The following is a 23,858-nucleotide window of genomic DNA, read 5'->3' as shown; positions in this document are numbered from 1 at the left end:
ATGACCATCATCGTTCACAGTAGTGGCTACTATTTGTGAACCAAGTAACGGGTAAAAGGATATTCTGCAACGCTGATGAACTGAATTGTTTAAATGGAACCCACCCAGCCTTTTCTCCTCGTTAGCACTACTCTTTTGACTGGTATCGGTATCACTGTCCTCCCACATTGTGGCATACGGTGAGTCAGGCAGCCTTTAGATATGGGTGTTGGCTAAAGAGGTGAAGAGCCATTTGCCTTTGAAAGTATATTCATACAGCAGATGCAGATGTGTTTTCTAAAATAAAGGTTTACTCAAGAGTCTGAAAAAGGAAAGAAGATACACAAAGTTTTGGTACAGAAAGATTAGCAATGGCTCACATATTTTTTTGGTTTAGTTTATATACTTATATATATATATATACAACTTATATAAAAAATACTCAATGGTACTACCTGGGTTATAACCCAGTTTTGGCAACTGTGTGCCCATCTTGGATGTCTGTGAGCACCAACAATGAAATTCTTACCATTTCCACTGGAGCTGTTATGCAGCTGACCCTGACCTTTTATTCCCTGAATGAAAGCAAGAAAAAAGCAAATTGTCCTAATTGGCGTCAGCATCACATTAGGTTGTCAGGAGCTAGATTTGGACTCACATGTTCAAACCGCTGAGTTGTTTGTACGTGGCTGTATTTGCCTTTGAGGTCACGTCCTTGGTATTTGTCAAGCCTAAGGAAAAGGCCCCCTTTTTACACATTTCAGAGGGGTTTCTCACTCCATAGAGGAGTAGTTTTATAACATTTGTAGATTTAGTATCCTTAAAGAGCCCTACAGACATTTATTTAGATGCATAAAAACATTCAGATTTGAATAGTAATTGGTATATGACATGGTTTTCAGCAGAAAAAGTTTATTACCTTGTTAAGAAAATCAGAAAATTAGCAGACATCTCTTTAAGTTTGATTATTTTCAGGCCAAGAAAAACTAATTCTTCTTCTACAGAAGTGACTTCCTGTTTGTTTGCTGAAGTCTCTTAAACTCTGGGGAAAATAACTGCTTATAAATGGATTAAAAAATTGCTGTCATATGATCAAATTTAATGTGAAAAAAACATACACCAAAGTCATGAGCTCAGGCCTGAATGCTTGAACTTTGTATATCTAAGCCTGGGTCAGACAAACAGCCATGTCTTCAAAGCTTTTTGAGTCCTGTCTCAAACCTTTCCGTATCACTGAACCACCAGATAAGTCTAGATGAAAACTGTTTTTTGTAGAAGCTTGTTAGAGCTGGTGAAGCTTTGACCACAGAGAAAAATGTCTGTTAGTTACCAGCATTACTGTTTCGAAACCAGATCCCGAGAGGAAATTATGTACCTTGAATATTTCTTATGTTGGAACTGAACTAATTGATCCGAACACATCTTTAAGCGACCGTGAGTCGAGTGATCCTCCACACATCTAACAGTGTGGTAGCAGACACTCATCTCTCCACAGAACAAATTGATTTCTTGGTCAGTGACAGAGAATACACCCATCCTCCAGACTCTGATTGCTCGCTGCAAGCTCTTCGGTGCATTACAGGGAAGCGCAGAGATGTCAGGGCTTCAGCGCACAGCGCTCCTCTGCCGTGACTAATCGGGGCTGGATAAAGTTGCTCAGTGGCAGATTAGTTCTAATATGAGGGAGAGTTGAACTGACATTTTCAATCCCTCTGTGTACCGAAGCAATCAGCACCAAGTGCAGCCACTTCTGGCTACTGTTGGGATCAAAACGGCCTCATTGTGTGAAATAGCCCTTTATGTAAGCACACACAAAAATGCTTTTGACTCATCCGAAGAAAGAAAACTATTAGGATTTTGGCTTGAATCATTCCTTGGCCATTAATCAACATCTATCGAATTCCCTGCACTCTTTTATCCTGCTGTTAATACAGCTCTAGTTTAGAGGACTTCAAGGGGGTCGATTGCACATCATTCAGACGGAAAAATCGATGACTCTGGCATTTGCTTTTGCATGGCACGGACAAGCTCCACAGCCCCATTGATTTTGTTCTATTTTGGGCAGCAAGATTCACCTCCCGTATTGGCTGGTCAGAGCAAGGCAATTCATCTGGGGTCTAACACGGCCTCAAGCTGGTCTGCCACTACCTGAACAAGCTTCTGGAATAGAGATCTGCTGCTAATGTGTGTGAACAGCCTTGGCGCTCCTCAATGGCTAGCAGATGTAGCTGCCAGCTGAGTCCATTAGTCAGTGAGGTTGAATTAGACCGCCGCTGTCCCACTCGCTCATTCATCTCACTAATGGGAGAGAGCAGAGTGGGTTCTGTGGTGCAAAGGCGGTCTGCGGGCTGGAGGACAGCTAAGGTGGTGGAGGTACATGAAAAAGTAAAAAGTGATGAAATGATGCAACATGAACATGTGATAGTTGAGGTGCACACAATCAATCCTCGTGCTATCGGTCCAGCTGAGCGTTAGATTAGGTGTCTCTATCTGGAGAAAAACAAATAGGATTTTTTTCCTTCACTGACAACAAGATGACATTTGTCTCCAGTATAAATTAACAAGATGTCATGACATTACAAACATTGTAGTTATTCATTTGTTCAGATCAAATAGCACAAGTAAAGGACAACATGAAACAGTGTCTATGTCCTCACAGAGTCATTTGATATTCTGGGCTGCAAGTCTACACCTTTAACTGAAAAAACTATTGGTAAATCAGCAGGTTACTGCACAGGGATTCAAGTCTTGTGATATTTTATATTTTCTTATTCATCAAATCCCAAGAAAAGACCAATACAAATAAACTATTTACCCTAGTATTGTTTTTGTAGCCAAAGCTGCTTCCTCTGTGGGCGATATGTTCCTTCATGTTCCTTCTGTAATGATTAATACGGGCACTGTAGGTTATTTTAAGTCGAATCAAATCCACTGTCCTATTGCCTTAAACACTCATTAGCATGTATTCATCCACGGTTCCAAATAGTATATGTACAATTTACTACTTTTAACTGAAGTTTGAGTATTATTTTCTAACAACTACAATGCCCAGCTGTTTTACTGAATTACTGAGCCCCTTTAAAAAAAACTATATGATTAAGATTGATTTTCTGTAGGGATCAGTGGGCGTGGGGCTGAGAGCCACACCCAATGAAGAAAGGTCAGAAAGTAGTGTGAGACGGACTAATGCAATATTAGTTTTTGTCTTGTCACAGGATTTGTGGAAGGTAGGTAGACTAAACCTTCAGATAACGGCTTCTTCTACTGAGGAGATGAGAAACCACAGTGAGTTAAGTTGCAGATAAATGTGCTTGGAGTCATTAAATGATTAATAAACCCATATACCATAGGCTTTGGCATTAGAAAAAATGATACTCTTTTATGAAGAGTTAGAATAACAACGGACAATAAAAACCTTTAGAGCACAACTAACCAATTTGTTTTTATGTGCTTATTACATTTTATTAGTCATTATGACTAATGAATGCAGTAGCATAGGCATTTAAGAGGCAAATGATAAGACATGTTTTATTTATGAGGTTTAGTCTTTTTCTCTTTGTGAAATTCTTGAATAACTTTTGGTTTCTTAGATTCTCTCACTCAAGTGAAGTCTTAGTGATTTCTAATAATCAAAAGCTAAGGCAAGGCTTGGTGTCAGGTGCAATTTTATTTCAAACTGCCTTTGGATATAAAGCATATTCTTCACCTTGGGCTAGTAGTTTTACAATATGATCTTGACTCAAAGTCCCTTTACTAGCCTTTTTAAGAGCTTTCAAATGCTTCAGGTGACCAAAGTTCCATACTTTAGTCATGTTAAGACAACTGAGAAAACCTTCATGACAAAAGAGAAAAATATATCCACTGCTGCAGACTGTTAGATGTGGTTAAAAGTACCAGTAAGAGCTAGTAAGTGGGCCTTTAGTTAAGTTTTTTATATTTTTCAATATCTTTCAGGTTATTCAACAGATGGTGGGGGGCAGACTGTTTATTCTTCAACACTACATTAAATGCTGTTAATGGAATCACCCTGCTTCTCATTTTCACTTACTTGAATGTAATTCTGGTTCTAGCTGATGCTCTTTGAAATAAGTGTTAAAGTAGATGTATTTAAGAAACAGTGCTAATTGCAGTTGGAGCAATATGCGTTTACATGTGTTAAAAGAAGAAAAAGAGACACAAAGAATCAACATTTTTTTTTCCACATGAACTGAGGTGTTTTTACTGCATTTCAGTAACAGAAACAGCCTTATTACACATTGTACTCACAGCGAAGAAGAAGACACGTCCTCAATGTCAGTGAACAAAGTGGCCTTTAGGGAAGGGAGTCTGCAAATCAGACAGACTCTCTCCGCTCAAAAGATGCACTCCAGACAGAATGCAGGCATTAAAAGCACCCAGTTGATGCCTTGGCGGGTCAATACAACACACACAATGGGTGTAGATGTGATCGACAAAACTGTGGGGGGAGATGGGGCTGATCCACTGACACAAAATCACTGGTATGGAGAGTACTTTTCATTCAGTGGAGGACATGCAGTCACGCCTGTAAAAACCCTCTGGAGTTTGGACTTAAACGTTTACTGATAGCAGAGAATTATGCACAAAATACTAACCACAGGCCTCCTTTTCTAGATAAAAAGTGACACTGTAGTACTCCTTTGTCTCCGCTGTTGGTCAGTTGATGCTCCAGTGATGCTGTGCCAGTGTGGGGTCATGTTAAACGGGAAAGTTAGACCCTTCAGGAAGTAAAGGTCCAACCTTCCCTCCTGGGTGGTCGACACGTCTACTGATTACTGCTAACACCAGTTTTGTCCTTTTTGTCCACATGAAAAAAACTTGTCTGTGTTATTTTTTGGAATATGATACTCTTGCAAGTCATACACATCCATATAGATAGATGAACTCTTTTTTTTATGTCAGCATACAAGGTAAGCTGGGTGACTATATATGAAGACAACAACTACAACTTTCACAGCACTGGCATTGGTTAATTTTAAATACAGTACTCAAGCATTGTTAGATTAGTAAAATAAAATATAAAAAAAACAAACAGGAAACATAATATCCCCGAAAAGAATAGGCTACTGTACGCAAGTTGGTTTCTCCCCCTAAAATGTTTCTTTTGTGTTTCAATGGCATGATGTACATATTTGTTTTTAACCATACCAAAAGACATTTATCCAAAGGGAAAATTGTCTATGCAGTGTATCGCTTTGGATTTCCCTTAATTTAATACAGTACCATGCATTTATCTCATTAGCTTGTGTTTCATTTATTATCTTTTTTTGTCCTCTAAATTTTGATTGAAATCATCAATAAACGTGTTAACATAGCGTTGTCTTCACATAGACTCAGGTAATGGTGTTTTAGTCGGTCATTTCTCGGTGCACATCCACCCTATTGCATGTTGACAGGTTTTGCAGGATACAGTGGCAATCGTGGGGTGGGGATGGGTAGAGAGGGTGGGGGAATTGTGGGTAGTGGGAACACTGTGGGTTTCAGGTTATGGGACGTCGGGGTGTAGGGTGGGTGGGGATTGTAAGGTTGGTGTATGCCGAAGAAGGGGTTGGGGGTTGTCAGCTCCTAGACGACAGCCTTTGAATCCTTGCAGACCTGAGTGGTGGTGCCTGAGTTAGTCTGTTTAATGTCCATCCTCCCTCCCACATGGTTCACTGGCCTGAAAACACAAATAGAACTGTGTTAGGGCGGATTTTGTCCGAGACCTCAAGCATTGCGGTTAATAATCAGTCACACGGTGGGTCATTTGTCCTAGACGTTCCTCGGGAAGATCCCAGGATTGAATTCCTTCAAAGTATGACAAGTGATTCTCGTAAAAGAAAACCAAAAGTGCTGCCACTGTTACTCTAGACACTTCAGAAGTCCTTGACCTCAGTCTGTTTCACACCAACTGTCTCCTGTTCTGTGGTTTTTATCAGAAAGGACTGTAAAAAGTTTTCATGTGCGGGGGTGCAGAGAAAGAAAAGCAGCTGATTTGGAGGAAATGGGCGTGTTTTCATGTTGATAACTGGAGTCATCTAAAACCTGATGACCAAAAATGTGTTAACAGCAAAGGTGACAAAGGTTTAGAGACCAAAAGGGGAAATATCGGAGCTAGAAATGAGCAATTAACTGCTCAGGTTAAAGTATAATTGCTTACATATTTTTCCCTTTTCCTCTGATGATGACGTAAATGAAGTTGTTATAACGCTGCAATTGTCTTTCCTTTCTTTTTTTCCTTTCCTCTTTATTTCTAAAGGAGACTCCGGACTGCAAGAAAACACCCCTGCCTTAACTTTTTTTTTTTTCCCAGGGAACACCTACTATGAAAATAATTGACGGTGATTTCCTCCATGGTCCTTCCTCCTTCCTTCCCTTCCTTGTTCGTCAGGAAGGGAAGGCACATGGGGAAAGCCATCTTTTCTGCCATGACTGAGCCTTGGTCACGATAGCCATCATGCAAAGTACCGAGCACTGACAGGAGTGTAGTGCATGTAAATATTGACGCCTATTGCTGCTTTTTCTATGGAAGAAAAGTGTTGAGTGGAAATGTTAGACACGTGTGTGTGTGTGTGTGTGTGTGTGTGTGTGTGTGTGTGTGGACAGAGCTGATGATGGGCCGGCCTGCAGCGCTGAGGATTTCCAAAAAGCCGGATTTGCACAGACACACACGCACATCTGCCGGTTCCCTAGACAATCATCTGTCCGCCCTGATTGGCCGATTTATTAAACATCCAACACTGAGTGAGGTGTGGAGCGTCTGTCTGCGTTTATCGCTTTAGATCCGTGTCCTACCGTACCTTGATGGGGCCATCCACCGGGTCCAGTCCCTGCTCCGACAGCTGTTTCAAGGCACTTAGAGCAGCCTGAGAAGAGAGGGAACAACAGATGGTCGAGTGAGTGCGGGAGGAGGGAGAGAGGGAGATTGGGTGGGAGGAGAGTGAGTGTCACCCTTCAGCTGCTTTTCAAATAACACTTACTCTGGGAAACCTGATGCCAGCAGGACACTTTCCCTTCGTTCTCTGTTGTCTTTGGCTCCTCTTCGCTGGCTGTTTATCTAGCGTTATTGGGTTAACATTTCCACTTTATGTTTTGGCTGCTCTGCATTTTTTTCCTAAGTCAGTCTGAGTGACATCTGTATTCTCTGTGACCACAGCTAAACAAATAGCAGCAGGTCTGAAATACCAATACATTATAAAAGGTAATACAACAAACAGAATCTTAACTGTGTAGCCCAAAACCCACACTAAATAAGGGAAAATAGACAAGTGTGTGGAACATTTGTATTGCTAATTGTTTAATGACTTAATTATGTGCAAAATGAGACTTTCACTGCCTAACACTTTCAAGGAAATAGCTTTGAATTAACAGTTTGTTGCACATTTAGTTCATAATCACAACCAACCATGTGAAGCGATCTAATGCCATGTAATTAAAAAAAACTATATCCTATCTGTATTTCCATGAATTTCCGCTACTCAAATAATTCACTGGAGCCTTGTGCCAAGCCTCAATCAGAAACGCCATGAGGTCATTTCCTTCCTGCTCATCGCACGCCTGTCTGTGCCAGCGAGAGGGGCTGCTGGTGATGTGAGGAGGGTCCAGCCTGCTATCATAATATACGCAACATGTGTGGGAGTCGAGAGGTGCAGTGCAGACTGACACATATGCTATGTGAAGTGGGACTGGAAGATAAACAAAATAACAGATGAAACCTGAGAGGCAGAGGTGTTTTAGGGAAACTTTCTGGACATTTTGGAACTTCTGAGCGCTAATCCACGCCTGTAGTGACACTAGTGACAACCAATGAGCTAAAACCATCGCCACCCACAAAAATAAATAAAAACCCAATTAATGTCACAAGCGGAAACCACTTGCAGACCACTTCTAGAGAAGAGCTGTTTCAGAGATCTTAACCAGGTTGCAGATCCGATCCTGACACAGATCCTTTCTCCATCCTAAAGATTGGCTCCAGATGTGTTTGCCCTCTCTCCCTCCGTGTTGGAGGAGACGGGATAGCTGGGGAATATATCACCCACCAGAACTGACACTACTGGATCTGGCACCGCAGATCTCCATACCAACCAGCATGAATGACCGCCGTTTAAATACAGTGTATTGCTCATTCAGTATCCGTGCAATAAGAACTCAATCTGTTATTCTGTGATCATGCTGTCTAACGAGGATTTACAAATGCTTACAAATGTTTATCACTGTGAGTTTCACTGGTTTCAAATGGTTGATAATTCATTTTCATTTAAAAACGTGTTGTTCGAAAACACACCAATTTAAGATGGTAGGCCCATATCAGTGTGATTTAGTGTGGATGATTATCTAGCTGAGTTAATTGCGTAATTACCTACTAATTTGCATTAAAATGATTTATCTGCATCTTGATTGCATGTTTCATATCATTTTTTTTTTTTTTTTTTTTTAGTTAGTCATGTTGAATTTATTAATGCATTCCGTCATTATTGTAGATTTTGTAGTTATTTTATTTGGGTGGATATTTTTATAAACTGCATCTAAAATATTCTTATGCTGAAATGATGAGTCATCTAACAGTAATTATGAAAAATACTGTATAGTCTATCTTCATAGTAAATAATGTATTAGCTATAAAATAAATAAGATAAGAGTATTGATAAATAGAACTTAACATAAAGGGAACATTACTGTTGAAAAAGAAAAACTACACACAAAAAAACATTTTAAAAACAAATTACATCACCTCTTCTAGCTTCCTTCTATTATTTTACACACATCTGGTATGAGACCTTGCCTGGATCCTTTACACTCTATCACTAGTTAATCAGGGGCTGGATAAGGCATACGTGGCTCCGCTCAGTAGATGAGTGAGATGTGACGACTGGCTGAGTTTTCCTCATTATGGAGCCCACCAACATCAATCTGTGCTCTATTCTTATTAGTTATATCAGCTGGTGCTGACAAATTAAATTCTCCCCACAAGAATAGCTGAATGGTAGACATTTTTCTGACACGCTCACAGACAGAGACGTCTCCATGTGAATAACTGTCTGTATTCAAGTTCATAAGAAGTTAGTGGATGCCTTTATCACGCTTTAATCCTGAGAAAATATAAATCCCACTGCACAGCGTATCAATGTGTCTCTGTGGAATGCAATACGTAGAGGAGGATGTTACACTCTATCACCTGTGTGCTCACATCCAAAATAATTTTCTAAGTGTTTAACTTCAGATTATGAGTAACATAAACCAGGAATCATAATTTATGACTGACAGGTGCAAGGGTCAAAATCTGGTTTGAATCCATCAAATTGAGAAAAAAAAACCCCACTAATGCTTACAGGTACTGAAAAATGTGCAACAATATAGTAGGACTGGTTTGAAAAATTGATATCGTTTGGTTAATACTGAAAGTCTTTCTCCAGAGACTCAGAAATCAACTGGAGCCCCTCTAAGTAAGAACTTAGTAACAGACAATTTATGGTGCAATGTGTTTTTTTCTCTGTGAAGATCTGACAGCCACTGAGATTTAGAGCTTGGATATACTTGCAGAGATTTAAGGCGACAACCCTGTAGAACATGACAGCTGAAGGAATGTTTTCACAATTACCCTGTTAATAAACATAAATCATCTCAGGATTCTTGATATAAGTGTTTTTATATGTTTAAAGTGCCGTCTAACAATGGCCAGGACTGTCCACACATACTAAAGCGGAAAAAAGAATTAAGATAAGAGGGAAACCTAACGCAGCCAGATATATCCAGGACAAATGATCAGGTCACACCTGATAAACAACCGGGACAGAACAATCTCTGTTTTCTCTGGTGACCAATAAATTGTAATCACAACCAACTTCTCCATAATTACCTTTTGTTTGTTGTATTTATTCGGTTTGGGACTTTTCTCTCCCTGAGTAAATAGCTAGAGCCCATCTGTTGTAGGGGTGGTGGTGGTGGTGGTGGTGGTGGGGGTGCTGACTGGAGACAAACAGCCATAAATCAGAGGCTTGGCGGTGGCAGCGCTGCTGATATACGACAGGCAGGCATGAGGGCCGTGGCAGCCAATCCCTGGGCCCAGCAGCTCAGCGAAGGACCCAGAGCCTAAGACAAATACTGGGGCTATCTGTGGAAATGGCAGCCAGTGAAATCATTATTTTTCTAATGAGATAAGTTGGCCATCGTAAGAGGCAGCCGCTACACTGATGCATCAACACCAGAGGAGTATGTTTAGTCTGAGGCTGAGTTACGCAAGGTGGAGGTGTTCCATCTCTGTCATGGGACAAAGAGAGAGTAAGAGGTGGTTAAGGAGACAATGTGCAGAGAGGATGCCGAGTCATTCACAAATGGGAGAGTAATGGAATGGCGGGAGGCTTTTGAAATGGATGCTTGAAACTGAAAAAAATGTTTAATCGGCCACTAAGGGCTTTTACTAAATCTGGGGTCTGGGTTAAGCTAGAAATGAAATAGTTGGATTTAAGTTTCCTCTTATCGTATCTGAAGTGGTTCAGAATGGCCACACTCATAAAGCTATCCGTCACTGAGCTGAAAGACCCATTATTCGTTTTAAACATGGGTATAATGACACGTTCTCAAACTGTCTCTCCTGGAAGGCATTCATAGAGTTGTGTAAAGAATGAAAAAGAGCTGACCAACCATATGATACGTATTTCTCATATTCTCATGGAGTATAGTGGAAGCTTCCAATCAACATTAGCATTGCTAAAAAAAAACAGTGCCTCATTCACTTCAATGAAACTACTGCATTGGCACAGCAGGGGGGGGGCTAATGCAGGGGGCTCAAACAACAAAGTACTGGATTGTTTGGCAAACCCCCCCCCCAAAAAAAAAAACCTTTGCCGCAGCACAATTCATTGTCATCTGGAAATGCAAACAAACGCACATTAGAAACCTTCTAATGAGAACAGCTTTGTCGTTTTCACCTAGCAATCGTCAAGACTCAAACTAGATCTCCTGGATCGTCTTTCATCTTCTCGCCAGTACCTATGACAGCGTGCCCATACTAACACAGCCCCTTAAATTTACTATGGAGCACTGAAGTCAGCCTCATCGCTCCTTCTTCACCTATCATTTCCTCAACACAACTTCAGATAACAACCCAGCAGTCTCCATCAATCCAAGACTGGGAGACAACCTGAAGCGCCCCACAGCCACTTGACACATTCATCTATCTATCTAGCTGTCCCCAGTTCAAAGGCTTTGGACAAACAGCGGTCGAATGTGATGGCGTCTGAGGAGGATCTGCGACCGTGGCCGAGCTCCTGATGTGGATTGACAAGGGAAGCTCATTTTTCTGGGCCTGCTGCGCTCTTAATGGCTTCCCCAACAGAGGCTCCGCTTCCGTCAGCGGCTTAGCCAAACAAAGGCCCAGTCCCCCAGGAGTCCCTGGCACCGGCCTGATGGATCTGATGGATCGTTGGATCACACTGACCCTGACAAATCAGACTCATGTGTCAGCTCTCACTGCTGGAGTACTTGGTTCTGGGGCGGCAATGAAGACATTATGGGGAATGGGAGGCTGGCTGAGGAAAAGGTGTAAATAAAGTTGTTAAAAAAACAACAAAAAAAAACAAGGGGAAGAGAAAGTGGAGGTTAAGGCTGGAAAAGGAGCAGAAAAATAAATGTTTGGTGGGTAAGGAAGCTGAGAGAGGAGGTGAAGGAGGCTTCAATTCTTCGATCTCCATCACTTCACCCTCTGGCCCTGAGCAGCCATCAAAGACACCAGGGAGGTCCTAATGATGTGAAGACCACCAGCACATCATTCACTCTCACATACTCGCATCTCTTTCTCTCCTCCTACTCTGAATCTTCAGAGCAGTAGAAGAAAGAGATAAGTTAGCCTAGTTTGAATGTTCTCTTTATCAGATCAGATCCTGGCTCTGCTATGCTGGAGGCCACATGAAAGCACAGACACCAGCTTAAGGTTTAACCCAATGACCCAATCTCAGTAGTACAGTGTGGCATTTCCCTCTTTACCTAGCCGATCCAGACTCCCAGGGCTTTCTCCGGCTCTGTACTGACCAGCTGGACTACACAAACTCTGCTCTAATCTTAAATCCAGGCTAAGAGCATCAGTGGCAGCCTCCTATCGTTGCTTTGATCCTACATCATTGTGTAAGTCGTGTGTTTAGACATTCACATTATCTATGGCAGCAAGACACTGGCGAGAGGGAATGTTTGGTCTCTTTCCAGACAATTTTTTCTTATTGCCTTTGGCAGGACTGGAAACTATCTGTTAACGGCTCTACAGGTGCACTAAGAGGCATGTTGGCATGTATACAGCTATGAAACAAAAACAGCTTAAGAGATACATTTAAAGGCTTAGTGATGTGGTGTTATGTTGTGTCATGCAAGCGTACTAGCATGGCAGAGTCAGTACACACTGTTATGGCTGAACAAAGCAGAGCATTGCATGGTTTACAGGAACAGTTTTACACATCTCTACTTCTACCAAGGACCACTCCACCACTGATAAACACAAACCACAGCGTTGTTTCACAAAACACTTTTATTTTAGAGCCAGAGATCTGGGGTGGATCAACCATAACCCAAACTACTCGATTTTGTTTCCTCAATTGTACAATCCCCATTAATCCACTTATTATGCAATAGGACGCTGGCTGTCAGGTCTTAATAATAACCAGAAAGTGTCAGATTAATGTCGAGTGGCTGGGTCTGAGCTGCTGCTAGGGGAGGGGGGGACTTGGAACATGAAGGGGATGCAGGACGGCTGCTTATGAGGATGATCTAAGGGACTTCCACTAGACTAAACAATGAACAGAGTGGATTTCAAACAGGGTGTTTTACAGTCAGGAACCTGGGAAGTTGGAAAAATGAGTGGCCTGTTATCAAAGAAGTTCTGAAGCTGGATATATTGTTCTGGAGAGGGCTTGTTCGGTTTTCAAAAGGCCACATAAAAAGCTTGACAGTGCTCCCTCTTTCTGCGCTCACTCCCCAAAGCAGAAAGAAACATGAGATCCAGGGAGGAGAACACCCCAGCCATCTTTTTGTCCTGTGTTAACCCTGTTGTCACGTCACATCTTTCTCTGATGTTCATTAAATTCTTTCAAACGTTACCTGTTGCAGATTTTCCTCTTCTCCTTTTTTCTTCTTCTGTCAACTACTCTCTAACTTCTTCTCATCCTTTGGCTTTCGTGTCTTCTAAATTCTTTTTATTTTCCTTCTACCCACATCAAAACCCTGGACAGGGATCACTGGAATATTCCCGCATAGCTCGTGGAGAGCACCTGTGTGTGCATGAGTGCTTGCAGTCTATGCGTCTTATTTGTTAATGCGGTGTGATATGTACATGGATTCTTGAGTTACTACAGAGAAAATGTATTCAGATCCTCTCACCAAATCTCTTCCTCACTCTCTCTCCAGATTTCACATCCTCTTCCACATCAGAGGATTGATAAAAGAGGCAGTGTGTGCCGGTCGGTGGAGAAGCTGCAGCCTGACATGACGTTAATTCTTCTGAAGTTTCACTTCTTGTGAAACAGTGTCGCTATGAACGTTGCACAGCTAAATAAACCTTCTCTATGAGGAAATCTATTTGATTTATGCATACTTCTCAGTCACGTGTGCATGCTGCTATATTTCAGTGATCGGAATTCCTACAGTGGATAGTGTGTGTGTTCTTATGTGTGTCTCCCAGGCTTCAGATGAGCACTGGAGGCTGGCTGAGCTAAGTTAGTGGGTAACGGCCGTGGGGCTCCCCAGGGGAGCAGGCCTTCGCTGACATGGGAAGCCATAAATAAGGGCCCAGGGCGCAGCGCCATGTCATGCGTCATTTGGGCCGGAGAGGCCTGCTTTATCCCCTCCCATCACCGAGCTGCTGAGCATGGCACCTCCTAGGGCGTAATACAAAACATATGGGCAAAGGGCGAGGAGCAGAAGCACCTCAGCATACCAAACTCCTGCCTTGTCAGCAAAGCTTCTCAGAGGAAAAGCAGATACAGCCGGAGACGGCCTCTATGATAACACTGTGCTCGTATGCCACAATCAAACTTAGTCAAGAAACAGATTGTTGATCTTGGTTATTTTTGATGTTATAACATCACATGACAATTATAGGCTATATCATATAATATAGGATAACAGCAATGAAAAGTGAACAAGTTTAATTGGTAACACTATTTAGTATTTATACCCAGTACAAGCAATGAAGAGTTAATAGTGTTTATTAGTATATTTGTCAAAAACAAACATCACTTGTTGTGTGAATAATTATTACACAATAGAAAAGTTGTGATCATCCATAATAATTTACCTAAAATACTTTAAAAAGCATATATAACTATTTTAAAACCTTTTTTTGACAAAGAAGAGAGAAAAGGGAAAGTATGACACTTTCCCTTTTCATCAAGAATAGGGAAGATGACACATTTTTATCATGTCTAACCTCCCTTTCAAAGGAATCTGCCACCCACAGGAAGTTACGCAGGGGAGCCTATGTTCATCCATCCTCAATATTGCAAATTTATTCCAAGGTTGCTGATGAATCAGTGACTAAATACAGCATGAGATGAGATATGGGGCATGAAGAATGCTTTAGTAATGGGACTACTGCCTGTGAAGATATTGGGTAAAAAGAGAAAAACTGCCTCAAGGCCAGTGACTCACCAACATGACCGCTGACTAACATAAACCGACGGAACATGAATAATGAGGAGTAGTCTGGGTGAACTATTCCTTTACGACTCATCCTACAAACCAAAACTATTTCATTCACAAATTACGCTTCGCCTCTATAGACGACAAACAGAAATGTTGCTTCGTTGACATTTCTGTGTCTATAAGTCATTGAAAAGATTGAAGATGCTTCCCAAATAGGGGTTGCCAAAGAGATCATCAAATGTTGAACTGGAAATTCACTTTGTGTGCGTATAGTAAAGTCATGGTGGGAGATTTGGGATACATCCATCTGACTGTCCTCTATGGTTAATGTCTGCTTCCATGAGGTTTCCCCAGTGACTCCAAGGCAGTGTTACATCACCTCATCTCCACCTGCAGAGATCCTCGTCTCTATGCCAGAGGGAGAAGCTTCTTTAATCCTGAACAATTGGCCTCGAGTTGCTCTAGGGGAAACACAAAAAGCTGTGGGAAGAAAAGCCAGCCTTCAGGCACTCGCTCTCTTATCGTCGGAGCGATAGTCATCGGTCCCGAGGGGCGTCCCATTTCTCTCTTTTCTGCTCTTCTCTTCCTCCTAATCTCGCTTTTCTTTCCACTTTTCTCTCTGTGTCAAAGATCGACCGCATGATCCTTTTAACTGCTCTTTTCCTGCCAATTTTCCTTGTGCTGAATTCAAAATGACAAACTTGTACTATCTGCTTGGCGATGAAGTCGGCAGCGATACAAACAGGGTTGTATGGGGATGAGAACTGATGGCTGTGGTTGCTGCCTGGCTGCTACATAACCAGAGGCAACTACCTTGTCTGTCTACAGCATGGAAGCATGGGCAGCTCACACCAGAGCTAGAATCAAAGGTCTCAATCACTTCCCCCCTATTTGCATACATAATTAACTTAGTAAAGATACAGCAGTGTGCCGTATCAATCACTAGTGAGGATATCAGCCTGGATGTCAAAGAGCATTTTTGGCTGTTATCAGCACTTCCCTTAAAATTGGAATCCAATTATCTTTCATCATTTTTTTCAGGGTAAGTGATGGAAGCTAAAATACCGTTTGTGTTAAATACGGTCCTAACAAATGAAGAGACAGATCCGATGAGTCATCGGAGCAGCAACTTCACATTATAGAGTCGTTTTTAAAGCCTCCACTTCCCTCATACTGACAACAGCTGCTGGTTGTCTTGCGCTCATAACCTCAGTGTGAGTTATGATTGAGACAAAGATGCTAGTGCAACATGTTGTGCAGATATAATGACCGAAATTCCTACATTTGGAAAGGTACGGAGGGAGGGGGTTTCAGACGCTGCATAGTGATCCCATAAGCACTTTGTTGAAAGCGTACTGACCCCTTTAGACCAACAAAAAAGGGTGACTGGATTTACAGAGGAGACTTACAGGTGTGGAAAGGCAAAAAAGAGGAACATGGGGATGTAGTATATGAAAGGGTTAAGATGAAGGGTGAGGGGCTAAGTGTCTTACTGTGACAGCCGCCAGCTGCATGCAATAATCCCCAACTCTCCATCAAGAGCCCTTTATATTTCCTTGTCAGACACAGCAGTGTGTATGAGAGAGAGTATGGCTGGTGGACAAGGGCTCCAGTAACAAGAGAGGACACGCAGTCAGACAGCGTTTTACACCTTTTTCCTCTTGTCTCTTCCTTCTTGTAGCTCCCTAAGCTCCGCTCGGCGCTGACTTTTAATCACCTCGTACACACAAGGGACACGCCAGTAAAACCTGTTGCTGTGTTTTATAATTTGCTATGGATCCCCACAAGGGCCGTGACTGTTTCTCATTACCCAGCATGCTCGCTGGGCCTATAAGATAGGGATGGACATTTTGTCATGTACCTAAATCCACAAAATCCTGAGTGGCCCTTCACGTTTGTGTGTTAGAGGGGTCGATTTAGACCCATCACTCCTAAGGGAGCCCTTGAAGTGTTATGAAAACCCTTCTCTGTTTCTATGGCAACTGGCAGTGTGTACTATATAGACATTATGTATAACGCATGTTTACTGAAAACAATAAATTCCAGCATGCTTATATCAAGTCCTTGCCGGGTGAGGCTCCTCCAACCAGTCTGGTTCTCTGATGAAAAGGTCCAGGGGCCACACTAACTAGGCAAAGATGGAAACACGATGGGGAAAAACGTAACGTAATGCACACTGAAAACATATGTCTCTTTAAAACGTTAGCATAATGCCATTACCAAGTTAGTTTAAAACCGACAGGCCTGTCACAAAGTGTTCAAAAACAACAGGAACCAATCTTAAGAGAAACAAAGCCATGATACGGATTCATTCTGTGAACACAGAATGGTTGACATGATGAGCAAACATAGACTGACATAGGCGCGGTGTGCCTCACATGCAAAATAAAAGCAATAACACATTATCTTCTGCAAAGTTGGAAATAAAAGGAAATTAGATAAGTAATGTAGGCCACCATTTCAGCCAAATAAGAAACCATTAATGTCATATTTCTTTATAATGGCTTGGACAACAGAAACAAAATAATTTATAGATCAAAATGAAATGACTGGAACAGATTTTTTTAAGTCAAATTCTCCCGACATGGTGTAATTTTCTTCAAGTGTCCAAATTGTTTAAAAGATGTGGCAATGTCAACCCCTTACAATCTAAAAAAATGATGCACATTGCATCAATGCTACAGTTTCCTGCCAGGCACAGTACAGAGGCTATAACTCATTATTAGGCAGTGATGCTTTGATTTTATCCACAAAAGGAGAGAGTACTTAAACCTCTGTGGGCAAGTTTTTACGAGCCACCTCACACATTTTTACAGCATGGTAAACAGACAGTAAACACCAGGAAGGCGGTGCGCTTTAACACGTGATTAAGACACAGCTAATTACATTGCGGACAGTAAAACTGTGAGTGGAATCGTAAAAGAGGGAGCATAGCCAGGCCTGAGCGAGGGATCAGGACACAAGCAACAAGCAGACGTTTAAGTCAGGACACCACAGGCCACTGACAAATGACCGAGCTAGGGTTTCTCATTTCTGCTGCCTTCTCTGCAGTGGAAATGTAAATAGCAGACTCTCTGTGGTAAAAAAGAAAAGACGACCCTCACACACAAGCCCCCCCATGTCCACCATCCATCCATCCCTCCATTCTTCTCCTCCCTCTCCTCTTATGCAGCGGTTGGTCCCATGAAACAGGGGTCAGGGTACTAATGGAGGACCTCATGGCCTTGTGTGCCTCTGGAAACAACCCCCCACTCCCTGCTCTCTTATAAATCAAGCAGGCTTCATTGAGAGTGGCAGAGTCCTCTGATGTCCCAGCCATGTCTCATTTCAAAGTCCTCCTGAAAGCTCACACGGTTCCACGTTTACTCACCGGGCACAAGGGAGATGTGCATGTGGGGCTGAAACAGAGTGTCACGATAGAGAATGTGTTCGGGTTAAAAGAGAAGTAGAGGGAAATAAAGACTAGAGGATGTCCCGGAGGAAAACAGGGCCTCTAAAACAAATGTTTATTTAGTAACTATGCTGCATTATACCTCTCACTTGAAAGCATGTACAATAAATCACACCATATTGGGAAAGTCATTACACCATCATTCCAACACAATGTGTGTGCACATGGGCACATGCGAAAGTCATGTAAAAATGTCTCTGTTGCACATGTTCAGTTTACAAAGCATCTATAGACGTGCAATCAAAACATAATTTCCCTCCCTTCATGGTAAATTGAGGTGTGCGTCATTTATCCTTCTATAGAAGGAAAAATGATGGTTGAGATAATGCCGTTCTGTGGTTTCCTTTATTCTATGCATTCATAACATTGCCAGATGAGTTACATATGGATTTAAAATGAATGTTTTCCTGACTACAGGTTTTGTTTCAGTCTTTCTACACACATCATCCAAATGACGATGAGAGCATTTAATCAAAACCACTGACATATATAGACATATAAAGCATAAAGCATATAAAGGGAAAAGAAAAAAAGACATTTCTATGCAATCAGTATAATTTTGGGAAAAATGACAAAAGTTAGTGAATGGAGTATATCAGGGGTCCTTAAATGGAACTTTGAGGGACACCTTAATCAGTTTTTATTGTGTTGAATTCTGCAATATAAATGGTCCCCTGTGTTCCTACATTGGTATTTTTACATTTAGGGTTTACATTGTGATGTCATTTCTGGCAGAATCTTCAAATACTTTGTATCCCTAAAATCTGTACAACCTCAACTAAAAGGTTGTGCAAGTCAATAAACCATAATAATATAGAAAAGGAGTAAAAATTGTGTCATAAATTAAAAAAAAATAAAAAAAATAAACACACAAAACATTTATCTTATTGTGAATGTGGAAACATGAACCAAATATTTCTAGACACAACTAACATTATTTGACGTGTGTGAACGAGCAAAAAGAGGCAACCAGCGGAGACATCAGGAAGTCACTGGTTCCAGCACATATCTCCCTGTAAAACCTAAACATTTCTGTTTACATTTTGGTTACTCCTTTAAAAGGGTCTGTTAAACAGTTAACACATATAAAACTTAAACTGTGCTGCTGACAGTAAAAATACTGTATAATTTGTCCCATCACTAGATCATTTTCTGGATAAATGCGTGCTGAATCATCGCAGGCCTCTGAGCCTGTGATAGCTGTCATATGAAACAGGAGAGCGAGCAGGACTCCCTTTTGCTCAGCTAGCTGAGACATGCAGAAGAGTCAATCTTCCTTAAAGAAATGCTCTGCATCTCTTGTTTCACTTGCCGCTGCAATTTCTTCCTCTCACTTTTAGGTAGTGACAGTGTGGTTTGCTTAATCTTTCGTTATCCCCTTTAAATGCAAATGGTTGGGCTGGATTTGCATGTAAAACAGAACACAAGCTGCCACTTGTGACTTTATTTACAGAGATTTGGAAGATCATGAAGATACTGTTATGAGGTGGGCAGTCCCACTCACACTCACACTCTCACACACACTCTCACACACACACACACACACACTGACTCACAGACAGAGTGTTTACTTAAACTACAGGAGTGTGTGACACCTTGGTTGTAACTGGTGTTAACCCCCGATGTGGCTGTTGTTTTGAGTGTTTCAAAATGTCTGCTGTTTGAGGCCTGAAAATGCGTTAACATCCAGATGAGAGGAAGGTGGTTGTGGTGGAGGTGGGGGGCAGTTAGGGAGGGGGGCCCTCAGACAGACAGGAAAACATTCCCCAGTCGCTACGCTCATCTCCATAACTCAGTACGCAGCCACAGAGCATTGATCCTAACATGGGACATTAACGACCCGACTCCCACCGCTGGAAGCGTCGTTACCTGCCGGTGAACAGTAAGGGTCATTTAGGGCCCAATTTGTGACTGCCGTGAAAGAAAGGCTCTTCTTTTTTAAAAGGCTCTTCTTTTTTGCCTCATGGTTGCAGTTAGGGTTAAATAAATCACTTGTAGTAACTCTGTATCAGGCAGGAGGAGCCTCGTCTTGCACGGCTATGGACCTGTCAGGGAAATCTGAGTTGATAGCTTGTAATTTCAGAAACTTTAAACTAAAGATGTACTTTAATCATATTGTGTACAATGGAAATCAAAAACAACTTTTACAAACAAATAGCCTCTAAGCATCTGTGAGATTGGATTTCATTAAGTCAGGGAAGCAACAAAAGAGTATAATTACAACCAACAATACAGGTCATTGTGCAGTGTGTGTGTGTGTGTGTGTGTGTGTGTGTGTGTGTGTGTGTGTGTGTGTGTGTGTGTGTGTGTGTGTGTATATGTGTGGTTGTTTTTTTTTTATGCCTGTGAGGTATCCCTGCAATTACTGTCAGTGTGTGATTTGCTTTTGGAGCACTCTGATGATTAATACTTAGAAGTTTTTTTAAAACCACAAGACGTGTGTCACATATCAAGTTAAAGGGCTTTTTAAAATCCAGAGCTTTACCCGAAGAGAGTTGCACAATCAATGTGTGATGCATTGTGCAACTTTACAAGTGGAACAAGACATTGAGCATCTGTGTTGGTTTGTGGTCCTCTGTTTGATCCATGTCCTACAATGGTAAACTAAGGAGCATGTGGAATAGGGGATTAAGCAGCTTGACACACAAGGCCATATCAACTGTGTGTAAAATAGAATATTTTCTAAACGCTCATACAGAGGAATATTTATTACTGCTTACATTTATCTTTTTAGCAAAATCTCTCAAAATACAGCCTTAACATTCCTCTACTGCAGTTCGTATATTAGGACGATTACATACAATAGGAGACAGTAAAACTGTTTGCATAATGCTGATTATGAAACAAAGGGGAAATGTCAACCTTTGCGGAGTGAAAACCTAACTGCGTCGGCGTTAGAAAAGGTGTTTTCTCCACAGGTGACATATCTCACATGTTGTCACTGCGAGATGGCACAGGAAAATGATGAAATACCTGGCTCTTATCTGGGGGACCTTTTCAGCGAGGCGAACTATCACTCAGTATCAAATGACATTAAGATAATGAGCCCGGGACGCCACAAAAGAGCGGGAGGTAGCGTATTAGCAGCCAGGCTTGCTTATGCCTCCCACGGGGGTGATGAGTGAAGAGAGGTGTGATTAGTTAAGAGACCTTTATCCAGGCCAAATTTGTGTGTGTGGGAAATCACACACAGAGCCTAACAGCACTGAAGGTTGCAAGGCCACTGCTAAAACATCTTGGTCCTCTTAGCATGGAGGTGATAATGAAGGTAACACCTTTGGTTGCCTTAGAGCAATCACCCTGGTCCGACAAGAGAGCAACAGGGAGGACAATTCATCTGTATACACATAAATGTAGATATAAATTATACTTCCTGTCATCACTTCAACTCCTTAAAAAAAAAAAAAAATCTGATAAGATAATAATGCCACAAATAAAAATAACTGTGGATATGGTGGATACGTGTATCCCATTTCAATGCAGCTTTCAGAGAAACTCTTGTTAAAGAAAGTTAAGGAATTTAATCCAGATTGGCAGGTAGGGTAACACCATCTGTCACGCTCACCATATATTTGAGTGTCTGACAATTTTACACATCTCTGACAACCTAAAAGTGTCAAGTTACTGTCTAGCACATACTTTACAAAAACATGCCAACAGCCTGGAGCGCAGACGCAGACATTTCAGTTTTGTTTAGGGCAGGTCAGAAGTTATCATCTGCTAAGCCAGCACTTGTGTTGTGTTGTTTTCTTGTGAGAGCAACCTGCTGAATCATCCTTCAAAGTGGGTTCATTTCTTTAATGAGCCACTGATAAGGCTAGAGAGTGTAGATTACACAGCATGGTACTCAAAGCATTAGTAAGCAGTGGAGTTCTTGCAGGCCTAAAGGCTCTGACACACTAGGGTAGATTGTGGTCCTAATTATCTTTGGGACTCCTTGGCCCTTATCTGGTCATTTTTACCGATTGATTGAATCGACGGCAGAGTGCGTCAGTCAGAGAAATCACTCCGTTTGGCTGCTCAGCTAAAGCGAATCAGTGCCCAAGAAGAGAAACTGAAGCAAGAAAAGAACACAAAAGAGAACACATAGGAGGCTCTTCTCACTTTTAATCTTCATCTCATCTGATCATTCCAATACTGGAATATTTTCTCGACTACATGGCCATCTGAAGTGAAGATGAGTGGTGAGCGAGAGTTGTGGGAATTATATGCATCATAACAACAGCTTGTATATCCGCAGTCTAGGTCTTCCGGTTTCTCGTTGTTATTGACAAATACAGACTACCGCTACCTGACGGGGTTGTTTCCTGTCATACAGGCGCAGAATGTAAACGTCGGTTGGCCGTTGGCTATAGGCTTTGCGGTGTCTTCAAGTGCAGCTTTTTTCAATGCTTATTTTGATATTCAACTGTTTTTTGTTTTTTTTAAATTGATGCTTACAGCTTTTTAAGATTGAAGATAAACTTAATTTTTCTAAATGTTTTATAATTATGAATAACATTTCCTAGTTTTTCTGACAAGAAAGACTGTGATAATTATTTTAGCATTTTAGAGATTCAATGATGTATCTATTCAGTAGACTATGTATTCAATGGTAAGAAAAGAATGGCATGGATGAACACTGGAAATATAGTGATGTTGGTGATGTTGTGACTGTGACGGTCACACCATAACGGGAAAATTGTTTTTCTAGAGTGATCTGATATGAGAAATAAGATCTCAACAACGTAAAATTGTCTCTTTCACAGTGTTTAATCAACTTATGATTGTTTGCCTTTCCTTGTGCTGCTGCAGTTAATGTGTCTGCCTTTACTCCAGAATTTAACTCAATCCTGTTGAAAGCGATCCGACCTAGTAAGTAGCCGTCGGGACTTTTCCGTAAAAGTGATGAATGCTTATTCAGACACAAGACCAACATGTTAAATTATCATCACAATAATGTAAACGATCGCATGTCTGAGAGGGGCCATGATGTAGTGTTACAAAATACTTCAATCCTATGACTACTTCTAGTTTGCTGCTTTCCTTTCAGATCATGTTAAAAGTAAATAAGGCCAGGAGTGTTTTGCATGTGTGTGTTACCGAACATGTGTGTGTGTGTGTGTTCAGTTCCACACCATGTCAACCCTTAATAGACATGCTGACGTTCCAAGGGGCCACTTGGAGCTATCAACACGTCCGCTAATGGGCAAGTTCATGTTTATTCTCTCCCCGCTGGACGTTGCTTCCCCTGGTGCGCAATGAAAAAAAAAAAGATAGTCACATCTATCTCCCATTTTCTCATTCCCTGTCCTCATCAATCTTGTGTTTCCCCACTCAATCAATTTCTCTCCAGTTCCTCTTCTCCAGTGGCCCCCTCTCTCTCTCTCTCTCTTTTTTCTCTCTTGCTGCCTCTCTGGATCGTTTACCACCTCTCCCTCCTCCTTTATCATTCTTTCACTGCTCCTCTCCTCTCTCGTCACACTCTAATCTCCTGGTCTGAAAGGTGTTTCCTGAGGAGGGCATGCGGGAAGACAGACGGGAGTGATGGATCGCTCCGTGGATGCTTCACTTTGTGCTCTCCAGGGCGGGAACACGGTGGGTTTGGGTAAGGGGAGCAGCAGGGGTTGTGTGGGTCTGACAGTGGGATTGCTGGGTGAGGTGGTGTTGGGGAGGGAAGCAAGGTACAAGCGCCTTTGAAAGGTGGTGTTGAGGGGGAGCAGGGGAGGTCTCTGTGACTGGTGGACCCCTGGTTCTATATGATGTGAGCTAATTATAGAGAAGAATGAGAGCTCTGCAAACATGTGCCTCCAAACTCATCTGATCA

At 41.7% G+C, this 23,858-nt stretch overlaps 1 protein-coding gene across 1 annotated transcript in view; it reads right to left on the bottom strand.

The window, feature by feature from the left end:
- Positions 1 to 4,156: 4,156 nt before the first annotated feature.
- Positions 4,157 to 23,858, bottom strand: part of stau2 (staufen double-stranded RNA binding protein 2) — an 84,104-nt gene continuing 64,402 nt past the window's right edge. The window contains exons 15-16 of the mRNA XM_054622583.1: positions 6,777 to 6,842; positions 4,157 to 5,656 (exon numbers count right to left, since the gene is read on the bottom strand). Coding sequence (XP_054478558.1) covers positions 5,621 to 5,656; positions 6,777 to 6,842 — 102 coding nt within the window. The 3' untranslated portion in view covers positions 4,157 to 5,620. The remainder of the gene's footprint in view (positions 5,657 to 6,776; positions 6,843 to 23,858) is intronic.

The sequence above is a fragment of the Anoplopoma fimbria genome, chromosome 21 (genome assembly GCF_027596085.1).
Source record: "Anoplopoma fimbria isolate UVic2021 breed Golden Eagle Sablefish chromosome 21, Afim_UVic_2022, whole genome shotgun sequence".
In the NCBI taxonomy this organism is placed as follows: domain Eukaryota; kingdom Metazoa; phylum Chordata; class Actinopteri; order Perciformes; family Anoplopomatidae; genus Anoplopoma; species Anoplopoma fimbria.
This window is presented reverse-complemented; position numbering and strand designations above follow the sequence as displayed.